Raw genomic sequence first — 23,851 nt, forward strand, 5'->3', positions numbered from 1 at the left:
TAACAATATTAACTATATGTGTTAAACATGCTTGTATTATCTTTAAACACCTTTAACTTATTAACAATATTAACTATATGTGTTAAACATGCTTGTATTATCTTTAAACACCTTTAACTTGTTAACAATATTAACTGTGTGTTAAACATGCTTGTATTATCATTAAACACCTTTAACTTGTTAACAATATTAACTATATGTATTAAACATACTTGTATTATCTTTAAACACCTTTAACTTGTTAACAATATTAACTATATGTATTAAACATACTTGTGTTATCTTTAAACACCTTTAACTTGTTAACAATATTAACTATATGTGTTAAACATGCTTGTGTTATCTTTAAACACCTTTAACTTGTTAACAATATTAACTATATGTATTAAACATTCTTGTATTATCATTAAACACCTTTAACTTATTAACAATATTAACTATATGTATTAAACATACTTGTATTATCATTAAACACCTTTCATTTATTAACCATATTAACTATATGTGTTAAACATGCTTGTATTATCATTAAACACCTTTAACTTGTTAACAAAAACATATATTTCATAAATAAGTAAATATAAATTATATATATGAATGAGGTAGATCCCCACGACTTGATCAATTGAAAAGTAGCTCGCCTGCAGAAAATGTGTGAGCACCCCTGATGTAAACAAACTGCGGTGAGTTCAAGGACCGCCAAAATTAGTAGGACAAAACGGCGCTCGCCAAATACTGGAATCAGTGAAGCATGTTTAATATAAACAGTGTGCTTTATAACAATTAGGGAGATTTGTGTCATGTTTGTCCTCCTACAGAAACCATATTAAAAAAAAAAATTTAAAAAAATGTCCCCTCAACTTTTCATACATTTTTGAAAAAGCTCCAGAGAGCCACTAGGGCGGCGCTAAAGAGCCGCATACGGCTCTAGAGCCGCGGGTTGCCGACCCCTGGTCTAGTCTCTTACGTGAATGAGATAAATAATATTTGATATTTTACGCTAGTGTGTTAATCATTTCACACATAAGCATACTTGCCAACCTTGAGACCTCCGATTTCGGGAGGTGGGGGCTGGGGGTGTGGTTGGTGGCGTGGTTAAGATATATATATATAAGAAATACTTGACTTTCAGTGAATTCTAGCTATATATATATATATATATATATATATATATATATATATATATATATATATATATATATATATATATATATATATATATATATATATATATATATAAATAAAAGAAATACTTGAATTTCAGTGTTCATTTATTTACACATATACACACACATAACACTCATCTACTCATTGTTGAGTTAAGGGTTGAATTGTCCATCCTTGTTCTATTCTCTGTCACTATTTCAGAACACACACATTGTACAAATATACATTATAAAATCAATAAGAAAACGGGAGCTCTAATTTGGGAGTCTGAATTAGGATCAGAAGTTCCTATATAAACATTGCGCACTCACGTCGCCTTTTTGTATTGATTACTGCAGCTGTGCACTGGATTCATTCACAAATACAAACTACAACTCACAAACACTTTAGAGTTAGGCTCAACCATCAGAATGTGTACTTAAACTTATAAAGATCACATGGATATTATTCAGTGAGTTGATTCACCAAAACTAACCTGTTATACAGGAGGAAAAAGCGTTTCAATTGTTCACAGACTGGTCGCTCTCATCAGAATGACAAGACGCTTCCGGTCTGCAGGTGATAGCATTCAATTGGGAAGAAACGCCCTACTGCCCCCTACTGACCAATGTGAATACTGATAAATGTGTAATGACAGCTCCAAAAACGAATTCAAACCACAAAATAAAATAAATCAATCAACACAAAAATGTGACACATTATGGGTGGGTCACATATGCATGTACAGTAGATGGCAGTATTGTCCTGTTTAAAAGTGTCACAACATTGCTGTTTACGGCAGACGAACTGCTTTACGGTAGACGAAAACTTGACTGCTGTTGCTGTGTGTTGTTACCGCGCTGGGAGGAAACTGCCTAACAATAAACCCACATAAGAAACCAAGAACTCGCCCTCGATCATTAGCTGTTTATATTGTGGGAAAGCGGACGTGTGAACAGGCTGTCAACACGTCACTCAGGTCCGCATGGAGCTGGAGGGGGCGTGGCCTCCAGCTCCGCCTGAATTTCGGGAGATTTTCGGGAGAAAATTTGTCCCGGGAGGTTTTCGGGAGAGGCGCTGAATTTCGGGAGTCTCCCGGTTAATCCGGGAGGGTTGGCAAGTATGCACATAAGTCGCTCCTGAGTATAAGTCTCACCCCCGGCCAAACTATGAAAAAAACTGCGACTTATAGTCCGAAAAATACGGTACTTTCTTTTTTATTCAAGAAAATGTTTTTAATGGATTTATCTTATTTTATTTTATTAAATTAAAAAAAAAAGGACCTTATCTTCACCATACCTGGTTGTCCAAATTAGGCATAATAATGTGTTAATTCCACGACTGTATATATCGGTTGATATCGGTATCTGTAATTAAAGAGTTGGATAATATCGGATATCGGCAAAAAGTCCCTCACGTTTACCAGTGTGAACATGAAATATCTTGTCTTTGCAGTCTATTCAATTGAATATAAGTTGAGAAGGATTTGTTGTATTCTCTTTTTATTTATCATTTACTTGCTAAATCTGACAAATTTCACTTTGCATTTCTCAAAAACTCCAATCAGAAATGAACAATTTGCTCCGTGAAAACAAAACGTTCGCCTTTGTTGTTGTTCACCCTCCTTACTTTCTTCTCACCCCGACGCCTTTACTCCGCCACGCCTTTTGCCGCCGCATGCACGAAACTTAACGTCGCGGCGCTTTTCGGGAAGCCACGGCGATGGCGGCCGCCTCCTCTGTGAAGCCGCCATCTCTCCACCGTTTTTTGGTTTCCAAAATTGAGCCTTTTGGTTGAACTGCATGAAGCCCCGCCCACCCCTTCTGCCCGTGTTTGTGATGATGGCAAAAGCAAATGAGTGACTGTGCCTGTAGAGACAAGACGACCACGTCATACCTCCTTCACCTTGAGGCGTCGCTTGCCCCAGGAGGTCTTGAAGGCTCCGAAAGGGCAAACGACTCGGCTCTGAATCAAGGTCAAATAGCACAAAAGTGCATGCTAACATTCTTCCAAATGACGGATGCCTGAAAGAGACTTTCCTCTAAGCTTGCAACAACCCGAGCTGGATCCTAAAACCGGTGCATGCGCACGCCTGATCCAAGCGTCTAACGATGGTTTCTCCCCCACCAGCGTATCAGCCGGCGCTCGGCCGTCTTTACGTGTCCAACGTGACCTCGGAGAGCTTTTTGGTCGCCTGGGACGACTCCCGGGGACACTTTGACGGTTTTGTGCTGGAGATTATAGACTCGGGTTGGCTGACGCAGCCCCAGGAGTACAACCTGTCCCGCGACGCCACGTCGCAGCGGGTCTCCGGGCTCCGGCCCGGCTCCGACTATGTAGCCTACTTCTACGGGACGCTCCAGGCCTCCCGAACGAGCGCAGTCAGTGTTGTCGCCTCCACAGGTATTTGAAGTCTTCTCCACGTTTTTCACCACCAGCAGCCAGCATTTGAACAGTCCTTGTTGGTTCCTGTCGTCCCTGCGAAGTGACTTGGTAAACGGGTTATCGTGTCTCACGCCGTAGTGCAACATCTCGTAGTGCCCCAAATGTGAAAAGTTTTTTAATTTTCACCAAATTCCCAGCAGAGTCGGTGCACATGTTTTCGGGAAAAAGAAGTCTCTAGAGCACAGGCGTCAAACTCAAGGCCCGTCACATCATTTTATATAAAAAATATCGGGTTATTGTTGATAACCCAATTTATGAGTTGCTAGTGTTGGGTTCAATTTTGGAGTTATTTCTATGAATAGTGTCAGGTTCAAACAGTGACGACATCTATTAAACAAGACGAGAAGCAAGGAATCAAACAGAGACAGAATTCAATTTGGTCTCAATTGAGGAGAGACGCCGGGACACTGTACTCTTGTACAATCTCCAGCACGTTCTTGCGAAAGATTGTACTCCTCCTTCTTTATTTGACTTTCTTCGACCACATGACCACAGCTGCTTCCAGAGGGAAGTGGGTCGTAAACAGCGTTGCCTTTGGTTACCGAACAGTTCCAAAGAAAAGGTCGTAAACACTTCACAGAAAAGGTCGTAAACGAGTTAAAAAAAGAGGTTCGTAAAACAGTTCAAAAAGACATTCGTAAAACAGTTGAAAAAGATTGTACTCCTCCGTCTTTATTTGACTTTCTCCGACCACATGACCACAGCTGCTTCCAGAGGGAAGTGGGTCGTAAACAGCGTTGCCTTTGGTTACCGAACAGTTCCAAAGAAAAGGTCGTAAACACTTCACAGAAAAGGTCGTAAACGAGTTCAAAATGAGGTTCGTAAAAAACAGTTCAAAAAGACGTTCGTAAAACAGTTGAAAAAGATTGTACTCCTCCTTCTTTATTTGACTTTCTCCGACCACAATACCACAGCTGCTTCCAGAGGGAAGTGGGTCGTAAACAGCGTTGCCTTTTGTTACCGAACAGTTCCAAAGAAAAGGTCGTAAACACTTCACAGAAAAAGTCATAAACGAGTTCAAAATGAGGTTCGTAAAACAGTTCAAAAAGACGTTCGTAAAACAGTTGAAAAAGATTGTACTCCTCCTTCTTTATTTGACTTTCTCCGACCACAATACCACAGCTGCTTCCAAAGGGAAGTGGGTCGTAAACAGCGTTGCCTTTGGTTACAGAACAGTTCAAAAGAAAAGGTCGTAAACACTTCACAGAAAAAGTCGTTGACGAGTTCAAAATGAGGTTCGTAAAACAGTTCAAAAAGACGTTCGTAAAACAGTTCAAAAAGATTGAACTCCTTCTTTATTTGACTTTCTCCGACCACAATACCACAGCTGCTTCCAGAGGGAAGTGGGTCGTAAACAGCGTTGCCTTTGGTTACCGAACAGTTCCAAAGAAAAGGTCGTAAACACTTCACAGAAAAGGTCGTAAACGAGTTCAAAAAAGAGGTTCGTAAAACAGTTCAAAAAGACGTTCGTAAAACAGCTGAAAAAGATTGTACTCCTCATTCTTTATTTGACTTTCTCCGACCACATGACCACAGCTGCTTCCAGAGGGAAGTGGGTCGTAAACAGCGTTGCCTTTGGTTACAGAACAGTTCAAAAGAAAAGGTCGTAAACACTTCACAGAAAAAGTCGTTGACGAGTTCAAAATGAGGTTCGTAAAACAGTTCAAAAAGACGTTCGTAAAACAGTTCAAAAAGATTGAACTCCTTCTTTATTTGACTTTCTCCGACCACAATACCACAGCTGCTTCCAGAGAGAAGTGGGTCGTAAACAGCGTTGCCTTTGGTTACCGAACAGTTCCAAAGAAAAGGTCGTAAACACTTCACAGAAAAAGTCGTAAACGAGTTCAAAATGAGGTTCGTAAAACAGTTCAAAAAGACGTTCGTAAAACAGTTGAAAAAGATTGTACTCCTCCTTCTTTATTTGACTTTCTCCGACCACATGACCACAGCTGCTTCCAGAGGGAAGTGGGTCGTAAACAGCGTTGCCTTTGGTTACCGAACAGTTCCAAAGAAAAGGTCGTAAACACTTCACAGAAAAGGTCGTAAACGAGTTCAAAAAAGAGGTTCGTAAAACAGTTCAAAAAGACGTTCGTAAAACAGTTGAAAAAGATTGTACTCCTCCTTCTTTATTTGACTTTCTCCGACCACATGACCACAGCTGCTTCCAGAGGGAAGTGGGTCGTAAACAGCGTTGCCTTTGGTTACAGTCCAAAAGAAAAGGTCGTAAACACTTCACAGAAAAAGTCGTTAACGAGTTCAAAATGAGGTTCGTAAAACAGTTCAAAAAGACGTTCGTAAAACAGTTGAAAAAGATTGTACTCCTTCTTTATTTGACTTTCTCCGACCACATGACCACAGCTGCTTCTAGAGGGAAGTGGGTCGTAAACAGCGTTGCCTTTGGTTACAGAACAATTCAAAAGAAAAGGTCGTAAACACTTCACAGAAAAAGTCGTTAACGAGTTCAAAATGAGGTTCGTAAAACAGTTCAAAAAGATATTTGTAAAACAGTTTAAAAAGATTGTACTCCTCTTTCTTTATTTGACTTTCTCGGACCACATGACCACAGCTGCTTCCAGAGGGAAGTGGGTCGTAAACAGCGTTGCCTTTGGTTACAGAACAGTTCAAAAGAAAAGGTCGCAAACACTTCACAGAAAAAGTCGTTGACGAGTTCAAAATGAGGTTCGTAAAACAGTTCAAAAAGACGTTCGTAAAACAGTTGAAAGAGATTGTACTCCTCCTTCTTTATTTGACTTTCTCCGACCACATGACCACAGCTGCTTCCAGAGGGAAGTGGGTCGTAAACAGCGTTGCCTTTGGTTACAGAACAATTCAAAAGAAAAGGTCGTAAACACTTCACAGAAAAGGTCGTAAACGAGTTCAAAATGAGGTTCGTAAAAAACAGTTCAAAAAGACGTTCGTAAAACAGTTGAAAAAGATTGTACTCCTCCTTCTTTATTTGACTTTCTCCGACCACATGACCACAGCTGCTTCCAGAGGGAAGTGGGTCGTAAACAGCGTTGCCTTTGGTTACAGAACAGTTCAAAAGAAAAGGTCGTAAACACTTCACAGAAAAGGTCGTAGACGAATTCAAAATGAGGTTCGTAAAACAGTTCAAAAAGACGTTCGTAAAACAGTTGAAAAAGATTGTACTCCTCCTTCTTTATTTGACTTTCTCCGACCACAATACCACAGCTGCTTCCAGAGGGAAGTGGGTCGTAAACAGCGTTGCCTTTGGTTACAGAACAGTTCAAAAGAAAAGGTCGTAAACACTTCACAGAAAAAGTCGTTAACGAGTTCAAAATGAGGTTCGTAAAACAGTTCAAAAAGACGTTCGTAAAACAGTTGAAAAAGATTGTACTCCTTCTTTATTTGACTTTCTCCGACCACAATACCACAGCTGCTTCCAGAGGGAAGTGGGTCGTAAACAGCATTGCCTTTGGTTACCGAACAGTTCCAAAGAAAAGGTCGTAAACACTTCACAGAAAAGGTCGTAAACGAGTTCAAAAAAGAGGTTCGTAAAACAGTTCAAAAAGACGTTCGTAAAATAGTTGAAAAAGATTGTACTCCTCCTTCTTTATTTGACTTTCTCCGACCACAATACCACAGCTGCTTCCAGAGGGAAGTGGGTCGTAAACAGCGTTGCCTTTGGTTACCGAACAGTTCCAAAGAAAAGGTCGTAAACACTTCACAGAAAAGGTCGTAAACTAATTCAAAATGAGGTTCGTAAAACAGTTCAAAAAGACGTTCGTAAAACAGTTGAAAAAGATTGTACTCCTCCTTCTTTATTTGACTTTCTCCGACCACAATACCACAGCTGCTTCCAGAGGGAAGTGGGTCGTAAACAGCATTGCCTTTGGTTACCGAACAGTTCCAAAGAAAAGGTCGTAAACACTTCACAGAAAAGGTCGTAAACGAGTTCAAAAAAGAGGTTCGTAAAACAGTTCAAAAAGACGTTCGTAAAACAGTTGAAAAAGATTGTACTCCTCCTTCTTTATTTGACTTTCTCCGACCACAATACCACAGCTGCTTCCAGAGGGAAGTGGGTCGTAAACAGCGTTGCCTTTGGTTACCGAACAGTTCCAAAGAAAAGGTCGTAAACACTTCACAGAAAAGGTCGTAAACTAATTCAAAATGAGGTTCGTAAAACAGTTCAAAAAGACGTTCGTAAAACAGTTGAAAAAGATTGTACTCCTTCTTTATTTGACTTTCTCCGACCACAATACCACAGCTGCTTCCAGAGGGAAGTGGGTCGTAAACAGCGTTGCCTTTGGTTACAGAACAGTTCAAAAGAAAAGGTCGTAAACACTTCACAGAAAAAGTCGTAAACGAGTTCAAAATGAGGTTCGTAAAACAGTTCAAAAAGACGTTCGTAAAACAGTTTGAAAAGATTGTACTCCTCCGTCTTTATTTGACTTTCTCCGACCACATGACCACAGCTGCTTCCAGAGGGAAGTGGGTCGTAAACAGCGTTGCCTTTGGTTACCGAACAGTTCCAAAGAAAAGGTCGCAAACACTTCACAGAAAAAGTCGTTAACGAGTTCAAAATGAGGTTCGTAAAACAGTTCAAAAAGACGTTCGTAAAACAGTTGAAAAAGATTGTACTCCTCCTTCTTTATTTGACTTTCTCCGACCACATGACCACAGCTGCTTCCAGAGGGAAGTGGGTCGTAAACAGCGTTGCCTTTGGTTACAGAACAGTTCAAAAGAAAAGGTCGTAAACACTTCACAGAAAAGGTCGTAAACGAGTTCAAAATGAGGTTCGTAAAACAGTTAAAAAAGATTGTACTCCTCCTTCTTTATTTGACTTTCTCCGACCACAATACAACAGCTGCTCCAGAGGGAAGTGGGTCGTAAACAGCGTTGCCTTTGGTTACCGAACAGTTCCAAAGAAAAGGTCGTAAACACTTCACAGAAAAAGTCGTTAACGAGTTCAAAATGAGGTTCGTAAAACAGTCCAAAAAAACGTTCGGAAAACAGTTGAAAAAGATTGTACTCCTCCTTCTTTATTTGACTTTCTCCGACCACAATACAACAGCTGCTTCCAGAGGGAAGTGGGTCGTAAACAGCGTTGCCTTTGGTTACCGAACAGTTCCAAAGAAAAGGTCGTAAACACTTCACAGAAAAAGTCGTTGACGAGTTCAAAATGAGGTTCGTAAAACAGTTCAAAAAGACGTTCGTAAAACAGTTGAAAAAGATTGTACTCCTCCTTCTTTATTTGACTTTCTCCGACCACATGACCACAGCTGCTTCCAGAGGGAAGTGGGTCGTAAACAGCATTGCCTTTGGTTACAGAACAGTTCCAAAGAAAAGGTCGTAAACACTTCACAGAAAAAGTCGTAAACGAGTTCAAAATGAGGTTCGTAAAACAGTTGAAAAAGACGTTCGTAAAACAGTTGAAAAAGATTGTACTCCTCCTTCTTTATTTGACTTTCTCCGACCACATGACCACAGCTGCTTCCAGAGGGAAGTGGGTCGTAAACAGCGTTGCCTTTGGTTACCGAACAGTTCCAAAGAAAAGGTCGTAAACACTTCACAGAAAAGGTCGTAAACGAGTTCAAAAAAGAGGTTCGTAAAACAGTTCAAAAAGACGTTCGTAAAACAGTTGAAAAAGATTGTACTCCTCCGTCTTTATTTGACTTTCTCCGACCACATGACTGACCACAGCTGCTTCCAGAGGGAAGTGGGTCGTAAACAGCGTTGCCTTTGGTTACAGAACAGTTTAAAAGAAAAGGTTGTAAACACTTCACAGAAAAGGTCGTAAACGAGTTCAAAATGAGGTTCGTAAAACAGTTCAAAAAGATGTTCGTAAAACAGTTGAAAAAGATTGTACTCCTCCTTCTTTATTTGACTTTCTCCGACCACATGACCACAGCTGCTTCCAGAGGGAAGTGGGTCGTAAACAGCGTTGCCTTTGGTTACCGAACAGTTCCAAAGAAAAGGTCGTAAACACTTCACAGAAAAGGTCGTAAACGAGTTCAAAAAAGAGGTTTGTAAAACAGTTCAAAAAGACGTTCGTAAAACAGTTGAAAAAGATTGTACTCCTCCGTCTTTATTTGACTTTCTCCGACCACATGACCACAGCTGCTTCCAGAGGGAAGTGGGTCGTAAACAGCGTTGCCTTTGGTTACAGAACAGTTCAAAAGAAAAGGTCGTAAACACTTCACAGAAAAAGTCGTAAACGAGTTCAAAATGAGGTTCGTAAAACAGTTCAAAAAGACGTTCGTAAAACAGTTGAAAAAGATTGTACTCCTCCTTCTTTATTTGACTTTCTCCGACCACATGACCACAGCTGCTTCCAGAGGGAAGTGGGTCGTAAACAGCGTTGCCTTTGGTTACAGAACAATTCAAAAGAAAAGGTCGTAAACACTTCACAGAAAAAGTCGTTAACGAGTTCAAAATGAGGTTCGTAAAACAGTTCAAAAAGATGTTCGTAAAACAGTTGAAAAAGATTGTACTCCTCTTTCTTTATTTGACTTTCTCGGACCACATGACCACAGCTGCTTCTAGAGGGAAGTGGGTCGTAAACAGCGTTGCCTTTGGTTACAGAACAGTTCAAAAGAAAAGGTCGTAAACACTTCACAGAAAAAGTCGTAAACGAGTTCAAAATGAGGTTCGTAAAACAGTTCAAAAAGACGTTCGTAAAACAGTTGAAAAAGATTGTACTCCTCCTTCTTTATTTGACTTTCTCCGACCACATGACCACAGCTGCTTCCAGAGGGAAGTGGGTCGTAAACAGCGTTGCCTTTGGTTACCGAACAGTTCCAAAGAAAAGGTCGTAAACACTTCACAGAAAAGGTCGTAAACTAATTCAAAATGAGGTTCGTAAAACAGTTCAAAAAGACGTTCGTAAAACAGTTGAAAAAGATTGTACTCCTCCTTCTTTATTTGACTTTCTCCGACCACATGACCACAGCTGCTTCCAGAGGGAAGTGGGTCGTAAACAGCGTTGCCTTTGGTTACAGAACAGTTCAAAAGAAAAGGTCGTAAACACTTCACAGAAAAAGTCGTAAACGAGTTCAAAATGAGGTTCGTAAAACAGTTCAAAAAGACGTTTGTAAAACAGTTGAAAAAGATTATACTCCTCCTTCTTTATTTGACTTTCTCCGACCACATGACCACAGCTGCTTCCAGAGGGAAGTGGGTCGTAAACAGCGTTGCCTTTGGTTACAGAACAATTCAAAAGAAAAGGTCGTAAACACTTCACAGAAAAAGTCGTTAACGAGTTCAAAATGAGGTTCGTAAAACAGTTCAAAAAGATGTTCGTAAAACAGTTGAAAAAGATTGTACTCCTCCTTCTTTATTTGACTTTCTCCAACCACATGACCACAGCTGCTTCCAGAGGGAAGTGTGTCGTAAACAGCGTTGCCTTTGGTTACAGAACAGTTCAAAAGAAAAGGTCGTAAACACTTCACAGAAAAAGTCGTTAACGAGTTCAAAATGAGGTTCGTAAAACAGTTCAAAAAGATGTTCGTAAAACAGTTGAAAAAGATTGTACTCCTTCTTTATTTGACTTTCTCCGACCACATGACCGCAGCTGCTTCCAGAGGGAAGTGGGTCGTAAACAGCGTTGCCTTTGGTTACAGAACAGTTCAAAAGAAAAGGTCGTAAACACTTCACAGAAAAGGTCGTAAACGAGTTCAAAAAAGAGGTTTGTAAAACAGTTCAAAAAGACGTTCGTAAAACAGTTCAAAAAGGAGGTTCAAAAAGAGGTCGTCTGGAAATTGGGCAGATCCTGCCTTCCCTCCGCTTTGTAGTCCCTGGGTCAAAACAACATCCTCTTGTTGATTACCATACATGAAAGAAAACATGAACACCTTCACCTTGCTTCCACCCTCAGTGGAGTTTTACGAGCCTTCTTCTCGGTAGGTTTCAAAGACAGCTTTTGCTTCTCACCGGGCACTCAAATGTAACACAACGTTTTTGTGATAACCTAGAAACAATTATTCTAACAAATAGCAATCCATTTTTTGAGGTATGAGGGTTTTATTTTAACTCAATTTCTGTTTTTTCCAAATTATGACCCATTTTTGGGTTGCTTTTCAACGAGTAACGCACTTTTGGAGTAGAAGGCTTTTTTTTCTATTAAAAACTAACTTTTTTATTGAAGGGAATTTTATTATTATCTCGTTGACATTATTTACAATCACCCAACATTGAGTTAGCACAGGGGTCGGCAACCCAAAACGTTGAAAGAGCCATATTGGACCAAAAATACAAAAAAACAAGCCACGCTGTTGTAATAAGTGCAGAATGTGGCTTGGCATTGTCTTGCTGACATAAGCAGGGGCGTCCGTGAAAAAGACGTTGCTTGGATGGCAACATATGTTGCTCCAAAACCTGTATGCACCTTTAATGGTGCCTTCACAGATGTGTAAGTTACCCATGTCTTGGGTATTATTTTAACTCAATTTCTGGGGTTTTCAAAATTATGACCCATTTTTGGGTTGTTTTTCAACGAGTAACGCATTTTTGGGGTAAAAGGCTTTTTTTTTTCCCTATTAAAAACTAACTTTTTTCTTGAAGGGAATTTTAGTATGGATTAATCTCGCTGACATTATTTACAACATTGAGTTAGCACAGGGGTCGGCAACTCAAAACGTGCCAAAAGAGCCATATTGTGCCAAAAATACAAATAACTAATTCGTCTGGAGCCGCGAAAAAAACTAAAAGCCTTATATAAGTCTTGTAGTGAAGGCAACGCATGATGTAAGTGTCTATATTAGCTATAACAGCCTACTATCAAAATGACTTTAAAAGTCTTATATAAGTGTTATAATGAAGACAACACATGCTGTAAGTGTCTATACTAGCTATATTAGCCTACTATCAAAATGACTTTAAAAGTCTTATATAAGTGTTATAATGAAGACAACACATGCTGTAAGTGTCTATACTAGCTATATTAGCCTCCTATCAAAATGACTTTAAAAGTCTTATATAAGTGTTATAATGAAGACAACGCATGATGTGTCTATATTAGCTATAATAGCCTACTATCAAAATTACTTTAAAAGTCTTATAATGAAGGCTACACATGATGTAAGTGTCTATATTAGCTATAATAGCCCATCCATCCATCCATTTTCTACCGCTTATTCCCTTTGGGGTCGCGGGGGGGCGCTGGAGCCTATCTCAGCTACAATCGGGTGGAAGGCGGGTTACACCCTGGACAAGTCGCCACCTCATCGCAGTAGCTATAATAGCCTACTATCAAAATGACTTTAAAAGTCTTATATAAGTGTTATAATGAAGACAACGCATGATGTAAGTGTCTATATTAGCCTACTATCAAAATGACTTTAAAAGTCTTATATAAGTGTTATAATGAAGACAACACATGATGTAAGTGTCTATATTAGCCTACTATCAAAATGACTTTAAAAGTCTTATATAAGTGTTATAATGAAGACAACGCATGATGTAAGTGTCTATATTAGCTATAATAGCCTACTATCAAAATGACTTTAAAAGTCTTATATAAGTGTTATTATGAAGACAACACATGCTGTGTCTATACTAGCTATATTAGCCTACTATCAAAATGGCTTTAAAAGTCTTATATAAGTGTTATAATGAAGACAACGCATGATGTGTCTATATTAGCTATAATAGCCTACTATCAAAATGACTTTAAAAGTCTAATATAAGTGTTATAATGAAGGCTACACATGATGTAAGTGTCTATACTAGCTATATTAGCCTACTATCAAAATGACTTTAAAAGTCTTATATAAGTGTTATAATGAAGACAACACATGCTGTAAGTGTCTATACTAGCTATATTAGCCTACTATCAAAATGACTTTAAAAGTCTTATATAAGTGTTATAATGAAGACAACACATGCTGTAAGTGTCTATACTAGCTATATTAGCCTACTATCAAAATGACTTTAAAAGTCTTATATAAGTGTTATAATGAAGACAACGCATGATGTAAGTGTCTATATTAGCCTACTATCAAAATGACTTTAAAAGTCTTATATAAGTGTTATAATGAAGACAACGCATGATGTAAGTGTCTATATTAGCCTACTATCAAAATGACTTTAAAAGTCTTATATAAGTGTTATAATGAAGACAACGCATGATGTAAGTGTCTATATTAGCTATAATAGCCTACTATCAAAATGACTTTAAAAGTCTAATATAAGTGTTATAATGAAGGCTACACATGATGTAAGTGTCTATACTAGCTATATTAGCCTACTATCAAAATGACTTTAAAAGTCTTATATAAGTGTTATAATGAAGACAACACATGCTGTAAGTGTCTATACTAGCTATATTAGCCTACTATCAAAATGACTTTAAAAGTCTTATATAAGTGTTATAATGAAGACAACACATGCTGTAAGTGTCTATACTAGCTATATTAGCCTACTATCAAAATGACTTTAAAAGTCTTATATAAGTGTTATAATGAAGACAACGCATGATGTAAGTGTCTATATTAGCCTACTATCAAAATGACTTTAAAAGTCTTATATAAGTGTTATAATGAAGACAACGCATGATGTAAGTGTCTATATTAGCCTACTATCAAAATGACTTTAAAAGTCTTATATAAGTGTTATAATGAAGACAACGCATGATGTAAGTGTCTATATTAGCTATAATAGCCTACTATCAAAATGACTTTATATTAGCCTACTATCAAAATGACTTTAAAAGTCTTATATAAGTGTTATAATGAAGACAACGCATGATGTAAGTGTCTATATTAGCTATAATAGCCTACTATCAAAATGACTTTAAAAGTCTTATATAAGTGTTATAATGAAGACAACACATGATGTAAGTGTCTATATTAGCTATAATAGCCTACTATCAAAATGACTTTAAAAGTCTTATATAAGTGTTATAATGAAGACAACGCATGATGTAAGTGTCTATATTAGCCTACTATCAAAATTACTTTAAAAGTCTTATATAAGTGTTATAATGAAGACAACGCATGATGTGTCTATATTAGCTATAGTAGCCTACTATCAAAATGACTTTAAAAGTCTTATATAAATGTTATAATGAAGACAACGCATGATGTGTCTATATTAGCTATAGTAGCCTACTATCAAAATGACTTTAAAAGTCTTATATAAGTGTTATAATGAAGACAACACATGATGATGTGTCTATATTAGCAATAATAGCCTACTATCAAAATTTTACTGTGAAATATACAGATTTTTTTTACAGTGTATGTAAAAAAATATATTTAATAATAAAATGCATATGCAAATCCGTTAAATATTCACTGATAAAATCGGCCCTCTGCGATGTGGCCCTCGATGAAAACGAGTTTGACACCCCTGTTGTAGAGTTCTCGAGTCATACATGACAGTCGTTGGCCGAAACGGGGGCGGAGCTTACATCAGTAAATGAAATTCTGCAGTAGGCATGGGCCGGTATGAGATTTGTGCGATATGATAATAAATGGCAAAAATATACCGATTCCTGGTACCTGTAAATCCATACTCAGTGGTACTTTTGTGTGTATTTAATTTAAAAAATATATTTTTGATATAGCAATAAAAAATTGTATTTGCAAATGCAGTTAATGGCAGTAGTGTATAGTTTATGCTGTGTTGATCAGGTCAGTCTTTGCGGTCTTTTGCGCCCTAAAAAGTGTTAATCCTGTATGTATTGTACTAATTACGCATTAGAAATCGTTTCCTTTCATTAACACATTTGGAGGAGTGGAAACCGCCATGTAAAATCGCTAATGCTAATCAGTAGCATGTCAATAGCAAAGCCAACATAAATTGGCATCAAGCTAGCGCATTTTTTGGAAAAGTGGAGCGTTTTTTTGTTTTTTTTGTCCATTTCTTTGTTGGCTTTGGACATTGCAGCATTACCTAGAGGTAGTTTGGCTGAGTCCACTCTCAGTGCTGCTGGAGTGATCACCAAGAGGTGGATTTTACGCGATTCGGTCCCTGGTAGGACCGGCGGGATTCGGTCGGCACCGAAAAGGGTACCAGATTCGGTCCCCTTCCCTAACGCTATTATAAATACAGCTCTTAAATGTGTATTTTTATTTTTATTTTTATTTTTATTTTTTAAAGTCTTTATTGAAAAGAAAAGAAAAGTAAATTTTCAGTAAAGGGGTTGTATGTTTTATTTTTTATTTTTTTTTCCTATTATGCAGCTCATTTTTATTTGACAGTTATTAAAACATCTTGTGTGACATCATGCACAAAAGTGCACTTTATCTGTTTGTTTTTTTGTTTTTTTTCCTTTTGTTTTTATTGACATCCAGCATCAAACATTCCTATCCATTACATCATATTCACATACATCATATACAGTATCTGTTGTCTGCCCTAAATGTCAAAATATTTTTTGTTTTTATCCCAACCATACCACCCCCCCAAAACAAAAGAAAGAAACAGTAAAAAAAATCTGCAAATACATAAATTAAATAAACAAAAATTGAATAATTAAATAATTTAAAAAAAAAAAATATATATATATATATATATATATATATATATATATATATATATATATATTTTTTTTTTTTTTTTTTTTTTTTTTTTCTGATTATTATTATTATTAATGTATAATATACATTAATATATACACACATCAATTAAATAAACAAAAATTCAATAATACATTAATAATAATAATCAGAAATACAATTTAATATATATATATATATATATATATATATATATATATATATATATATATATATATATATATATATATATATTATGTATATATTTTTTTAATTTTATTTCTGATTATTATTATAGTTAATGTATAATATACATTAATATATACACACACACATACATATATATACATACATACATACATATACACATATAGGGAGTAATGCTTTTTTTTAATTTATTTTTTTAATTATTATTATTTTTAAAGCGGTTCAATCACTAATCCGAAAAATTAAAATCAGGCTTATGGGGCGTGTTGTTTGTTTAAACCAATAAATACAACAAGAACACCACAGGCCAAGTTATTGTTGCCATTAGTGCTTTACTACAACATATATATTTTTAAAATGTCAATATATTTCAAGGTAACTAATTATATTGAACACAAATTGCTTGTCAACCTGTGCGCATGCACAAAGTGCGAACATGAAAACAAGAGACATTAAAAGTCTTTCGCCAATTAAAAAACATTTCCCAATCCAAACTGTACGTTAAACCTACTCGCAGCAATATGACGACAGGAAGTGAATTTCCGTGACGTCGCATAAAACTGGACGTGACGCACCCAACACACATTTTTTTCTTTGTTATTAAAAAAACAAAAAACATTTTTATAAATTAAAACAAAAGAAGAAAAACATATTTAAACACTCAAATAAAAATAATATTATATTGTGTGGCTATTTATTTATTGTATTTATTAATGTTCTAAATACAACTTGGTTATAAGTGTGTATGAGTACACATTCAACAATACCGTAATAATAATAATAATACTAACGTGATAATTTTGTTGACAATAACCCTGTTATGAAATTTTCACATCGTTACATCTCTGGGTGTCACTAACGCCAGAGAGTTAATTCATGTCAAGGCAGCTTTAACTTTACCCTTCCAAAATACACTAGCTTCATGCTAATTTACATGGGATTTGCCATAGACATGCTACTTTTAGCATTAGCGATTTTACACGGCGATTTCGCCACCTCCAAGTTTGGCAATGAAAACCACAACTGAGATGAACGTTACAATCAAAACAGCTGGTGTGGAAGCACAATACTTACAGTATTAACACTTTGTAGGGTGCAACATAACGCATTCAACTTCGTGCCAATGTGTTATTGATTGATTTTTTTATTTCTTAAAATTGCAAAATAAAACAAAAAATACAGTATATTTAGTCAGATTGTTTCGGGGGGTATTTGCACCAAAACATAATTTAATATCGACAACTTTTTAAACATTTTTAAAGTGGCAAAATAAACCAAATAAATATTTAGTCTAGTAATATTTTTTGCACCAACATCTAATTTAATAATGAAAACTTTTCAAACATTTTTACAAAGGCAAAATATATCAAATATTTAGTCCAATCATTTTTTGCACCAAAAACTAAATTATTTAAGAAACATTTTAAAACATTGTTTAAATGGCAAAATATACCACATAAATATTTAGTTCAATCTTTTTTTGAACCAAAATCTAATTTATTAATGATTTTTTTTTTTTAAATATCCATCCATCCATCCATTTTCTACCGCTTGTCCACATAAATATTTTGTTCAATCTTTTTTTGCACCAAAATCTAATTTAATAATGAAAATGTTTAAAAAAAAAATACAATTACAAAATATACCACATAAATATTTAGTCCAATCATTTTTTTCACGAAAATCTGATTTAAAAATGAAAATGTTTTTAAAAAAAGAATACAATTACAAAATACACCACATAAATATTTAGTCAAACCATTTTTTCTAATAATATTTTTGCACCAAAATCAAATTTAATAGTGAAACTTTATTAAAAAAAATTTTTAAATGGCAAAATAGACCAGATAAATATTTAGTCTAATAATATTTTATGCACCAAAATCTAAATTATTTAAGAAATCTTTCAAAACATTGTTTTAAATGGCAAAATATACCACATAAATATTTACTCCAATCATTTTTTTCACAAAAATCTAATTTAATAATGAAAATGTTTAAAAAATAAAATAAAATACAGGTACAAAATATACCACATAAATATTTAGTTTTTTCTAATAATATTTTTGCACCAAAATCTAATTTAATCGTGAAAACTTTGTAAACATGTTTTAAAATGGCAAAATAAACCAGATACATATTTAGTCTAATATTTTTTGCACCAAAATCTAAATTATTTAAGAAACCTTTCAAAACATTGTTTTAAATGGCAAAATATACCACATAAATATTTACTCCAATCATTTTTTCACAAAAATCTAATTTAATAATGAAAATGTTTTAAAAAATAAATTAAAAAAATATTACAATTACAAAATATACCACATAAATATTTAGTCCAATAATTTTTTTTCACAAAAATCTGATTTAAAAATGAAAATGTTTCAAAAAAAAAAAAACAAGTACAAAATATACCACATAGATATTTAGTTTTTTCTAATAATATTTTTGCACCAAAATCTAATTTAATAGTGAAAACTTTGTAAACATGTTTTAAAATGGCAAAATAAACCAGATAAATATTTAGTCTAATAATATTTTTTACACCAAAATCTAAATTATTTAAGAAACCTTTCAAAACATTGTTTTAAATGGCAAAATATACCACATAAATATTTACTCCAATCATTTTTTCACAAAAATCTAATTTAATAATGAAAATGTTCTAAAAAAAATACAGTTAAAAAATATACCACATAAATATTTAGTCCAGCCATTTTTTCGAATAATATTTTTGCACCAAAATCTAATTTAATAGTGAAACTTTGTAAACATTTTTTAAAATGGCAAAATAAACCAGATAAATATTTAGTCTGATAGTATTTTTTGCACCATTTAAAACGTTGTTTCAAATGGCAAAATATACCACATACTCCAAACATTTTTTTCACAAAAATCTAATTTAATAATGAAAATGTTCTAAAAAAATAATAATAATAATACAATTACAAAATGTACCACATAAATATTTAGTCCAATCATTTTTTTCCACGAAAATCTGATTTAAAAATGAAAATGTTTTGAAAAAATACAATCACAAAATATACCACATAAATATTTAGTCCAACCATTTTTTCTAATAATATTTTTGCACCAAAATCTAATTTAATAGTGAAAGATTTTTCAACATTTTTTATAATGGCAAAAAAAACAGATAAATATTTAGTCTAATATTTTTTGCACCAAAATCTAAATTATTTAAGAAACCTTTCAAAACATTGTTTTAAATGGCAAAATATACCACATAAATATTTACTCCAAACATTTTTTTCACAAAAATCTAATTTAAAAATGAAAATGTTTCAAAAAAACAAAAACAAGTACAAAATATACCACATAGATATTTAGTTTTTTCTAATAATATTTTTGCACCAAAATCTAATTTAATAGTGAAAACTTTGTAAACATGTTTTAAAATGGCAAAATAAACCAGATACATATTTAGTCTAATAATATTTTTTGCACCAAAATCTAAATTATTTAAGAAACCTTTCAAAACATTGTTTTAAGTGGCAAAATATACCACATAAATATTTACTCACAAAAATCTAATTTAACCTCTTAAGGCCCAAGCTGTTTGTTTACATGCTTTTTCTTAATTTCTCTTTGCTATTTGGGCTTATTGGACCCTAATTAGAATAAAAACTAAGAATCATCTTTTGATATGATGTACTTAGTCCATAAGTACACAACCGTGTACTTCATTTTTAGTGACATGCTAATTCTTATTTTTACACTTTTGTTTCCAAATTCCATTGTATGTTATACTCTTCTGACACCACCAGATGGCAGTATAAGTGTCCACATAAGCGGCCATAAGACCCCAATTCAGTAGTGTACACAATTTTGGAAATAAGAGCTAAAAGGTGCTGTCCACGCATGTGGCCACTAAGCCTTTCGAGGTGTTAATGATGAAAATGTTCTAAAAAAAAATACGATTACAAAATATACCACGTAGTGATCGTAGATACGCTGCCATGTCGGATCTCTTCAGTGGACCTGACTCCTTCCTCAGTCGTAGAACACGCAGAGCTCATGATGCAGACGACCTGGAGGACTTCTGACATCCGCTTTTTGCTTGTACTGCAGGGACGGTATGAAGGAACAGTTTTCATACCACAGTCTACCTTTTAAAACCGGTTACCGGCCCATGCCTACTCTGTAGATTTGTCTTTCAAGGCCTTTTGAACCCAAGCCATACCGATGCTCAAACCAAAAACGTTTCTTTGATCAGCTTCGTGGGGATGACACGCCGTCGCCTAGCTTGTTACATCCAAGGTGACGCTGCTTAGTTTCAAACCAATGCATATATTTCTCTCTCCTCTCTGTAGCTGAAGAGCCCGATTTGTCCAGGCTAGTTGTTTCTAACGTTACCTCAGACAGAGTGTCTCTGTCGTGGCGGGCGGGCGACAAGGCGTTTGATAACTTTGTAGTTGAAGTCAGAGAGTCTGCTTTGCCCTCGCAGGCGATGGGCCAGGCATTGCCAGGCCACGTGCGCTCCACGGTCATGGCCGGCCTTAAAGCCAGTACACGCTACGACCTAAAGCTGTACGCCAGCGCCGGCGGCCGCAACACGCAGCCTTTGTTCGCTGTCGCTACGACAGGTAGGACGCCACTGGCGAGATACCGAACGCTCACAATCCATGCAAGACTGAACCGCCATCTTCTTCTCTCTGTTCAGAGGACGCCCCCGTGTTGGGGCCCGTAGCCGCTTCATCTCCAAGTCCGCATAACCTCACCTTGACGTGGAGCACTGTGTCGGGCCACTTTGATGGCTTCGTTATCCGAGTCGCTGACTCGGAACAGCATTCTGAGCCGCTGGAGTTTAGTCGTCCGGGTGACGCCATGAACTTTACCGTCTCAAACTTGATGGACGCCACGGGCTATAACGTTGAACTGTACGGGCTTTCTCACGGGCGCCGCACTCCTTCAGTGGTCGCCCATGCCTCCACAGGTATACTTCACTCACGTGCATGACTTTTAAAGTGCATGAGATTGTTCACACTAGCATCCAGGAAGGTGTGACCCAGAACAGGCTAATCTTTCATACATCACAGCTAAGATGTAGGACACACAGGTAAAAGCCAGTAAATTAGAATATTTTGAAAAACTTGATTTATTTCAGTAATTGCATTCAAAAGGTGTAACTTGTACATTATATTTATTCATTGCACACAGACTGATGCATTCAAATGTTTATTTCATTTAATTTTGATGATTTGAAGTGGCAACAAATGAAAATCCAAAATTCCGTGTGTCACAAAATTAGAATATTACTTAAGGCTAATACAAAAAAGGGATTTTTAGAAATGTTGGCCAACTGAAAAGTATGAAAATGAAAAATATGAGCATGTACAATACTCAATACTTGGTTGGAGCTCCTTTTGCCTCAATTACTGCGTTAATGCGGCGTGGCATGGAGTCGATGAGTTTCTGGCACTGCTCAGGTGTTATGAGAGCCCAGGTTGCTCTGATAGTGGCCTTCAACTCTTCTGCGTTTTTGGGTCTGGCATTCTGCATCTTCCTTTTCACAATACCCCACAGATTTTCTATGGGGCTAAGGTCAGGGGAGTTGGCGGGCCAATTTAGAACAGAAATACCATGGTCCGTAAACCAGGCACGGGTAGATTTTGCGCTGTGTGTAGGCGCCAAGTCCTGTTGGAACTTGAAATCTCCATCTCCATAGATCAGGTCAGCAGCAGGAAGCATGAAGTGCTCTAAAACTTGCTGGTAGACGGCTGCGTTGACCCTGGATCTCAGGAAACAGAGTGGACCGACACCAGCAAATGACATGGCACCCCAAACCATCACCCAACCATGCAAATTTTGCATTTCCTTTGGAAATCGAGGTCCCAGAGTCTGGAGGAAGACAGGAGAGGCACAGGATCCACGTTGCCTGAAGTCTAGTGTAAAGTTTCCACCATCAGTGATGGTTTGGGGTGCCATGTCATCTGCTGGTGTCGGTCCACTCTGTTTCCTGAGATCCAGGGTCAACGCAGCCGTCTACCAGCAAGTTTTAGAGCACTTCATGCTTCCTGCTGCTGACCTGCTCTATGGAGATGGAGATTTCAAGTTCCAACAGGACTTGGCGCCTGCACACAGCGCAAAATCTACCCGTGCCTGGTTTACGGACCATGGTATTTCTGTTCTAAATTGGCCCGCCAACTCCCCTGACCTTAGCCCCATAGAAAATCTGTGGGGTATTGTGAAAAGGAAGATGCAGAATGCCAGACCCAAAAACGCAGAAGAGTTGAAGGCCACTATCAGAGCAACCTGGGCTCTCATAACACCTGAGCAGTGCCAGAAACTCATCGACTCCATGCCACGCCGCATTAACGCAGTAATTGAGGCAAAAGGAGCTCCAACCAAGTATTGAGTATTGTACATGCTCATATTTTTCATTTTCATACTTTTCAGTTGGCCAATATTTCTAAAAATCCCTTTTTTGTATTAGCCTTAAGTAATATTCTACTTTTGTGACACACGGAATTTTGGATTTTCATTTGTTGCCACTTCAAATCATCAAAATTAAATGAAATAAACATTTGAATGCATCAGTCTGTGTGCAATGAATAAATATAATGTACAAGTTACACCTTTTGAATGCAATTACTGAAATAAATCAAGTTTTTCAAAATATTCTAATTTACTGGCTTTTACCTGTATATGATGTAGGAAGTAAACCTCGAAGACAGTTTGCTGATTTGCTTTTGCTATCCTTCACACGCAACTCCAAACCCACCACCGCCCCCCAGCTCCTTTGCCCAAAGTGGAAAACTTGACCGTTTCGAACGTCACCCCCTTCGGCTTCCGTGTGTCATGGGGGGTGAAGCAGCGGCAGGCCCGGGAGGAACCTGCGCCCTCCAGTGGCCATTTCAGCCACTTTAACCTAGTGGTGACCGACTCGGGCTGGCTGCTGGCGCCCCAGGAGTTCACAGTGCCGGGAAACCAGAGCCACCTGGACATCTGGGGGCTCATCACCGGTATAGGCTATGAGGTCAGGCTGACGGGCGTGTCAGAGGCGGGGCTCCTCTCTCGGCCCCTCACCACTGTGGCTGTCACAGGTATCCACCGCTGGGAGCCTACCCTTTCGGGGCTCCCTCGAATCCTGGTGCAACTACTGTGCATTGATGCAACTCTGAAGCTTCAACTTCACAACCTGGCAGGCATCAAAACCACAACACATGTATTGAATTGTTTTTTTTTAAGAAGCCCTGCCATGTTCTGCTGCTGAGGCTTCAGCACAGTATTGCCTCCTAAAACCACATTTATGACTCGTATGAATCTTTTCCAGAATCCTCTTAAGCACTCTTCCCATTTCCTTTCATCCGTCCAGCTCTGACGTCGCCTTGGGAGCACATGCGAGGCTCCCATCTGTTTCGACTTTCGAAATAAGAGTCAGCTTGTTAGTTTGTGTTCCGATTTGACCGCGTGTTTTCCCTCCGATGCTTATTTCACGGTTTACACTTCAGTTTGGTGGATTCCACAGTTTGCTGTTGCGAACCTATCAGAGGAAGGGAAACACGTCAGTTGATCTAACTTCTGTTTGTTGACCTTTTTGGCGAGAGGACGCATGGCCTCCCAGCAGATTG

The 23,851-nt window shown here is 36.9% G+C and overlaps 2 protein-coding genes across 2 annotated transcripts in view; both read left to right on the forward strand.

The window, feature by feature from the left end:
- The window catches only part of LOC133610271 (tenascin-like), a 225,038-nt gene that overhangs the window by 139,550 nt on the left and 61,637 nt on the right, over positions 1-23,851 (forward strand). The gene's annotated exons all lie outside the window — the stretch shown is intronic.
- LOC140679130 (tenascin-like) lies at positions 19,837-23,654 on the forward strand. The gene is made up of 4 exons (XM_072914041.1): positions 19,837-20,863; positions 20,941-21,213; positions 23,015-23,425; positions 23,596-23,654. The coding sequence occupies exons 1-4, from the start codon at positions 20,728-20,730 to the stop codon at positions 23,652-23,654; spliced, it is 879 nt and encodes a 292-aa protein (XP_072770142.1). The 5' UTR covers positions 19,837-20,727.

Source organism: Nerophis lumbriciformis, linkage group LG11 (genome assembly GCF_033978685.3).
Source record: "Nerophis lumbriciformis linkage group LG11, RoL_Nlum_v2.1, whole genome shotgun sequence".
Classification (NCBI taxonomy): Eukaryota; Metazoa; Chordata; class Actinopteri; order Syngnathiformes; family Syngnathidae; genus Nerophis; species Nerophis lumbriciformis.

Bases quoted from the DNA above. Each gene is read 5' to 3' on its own strand.
- LOC140679130 (XM_072914041.1), top strand. From the start codon at position 20,728: ATGGGCCAGGCATTGCCAGGCCACGTGCGCTCCACGGTCATGGCCGGC. The intron at 20,864-20,940 runs GTAGGACGCCAC...CTCTCTGTTCAG, and splicing joins GTTCGCTGTCGCTACGACAG to AGGACGCCCCCGTGTTGGGG. The intron at 23,426-23,595 runs GCATCAAAACCA...TCATCCGTCCAG, and splicing joins TCAACTTCACAACCTGGCAG to CTCTGACGTCGCCTTGGGAG.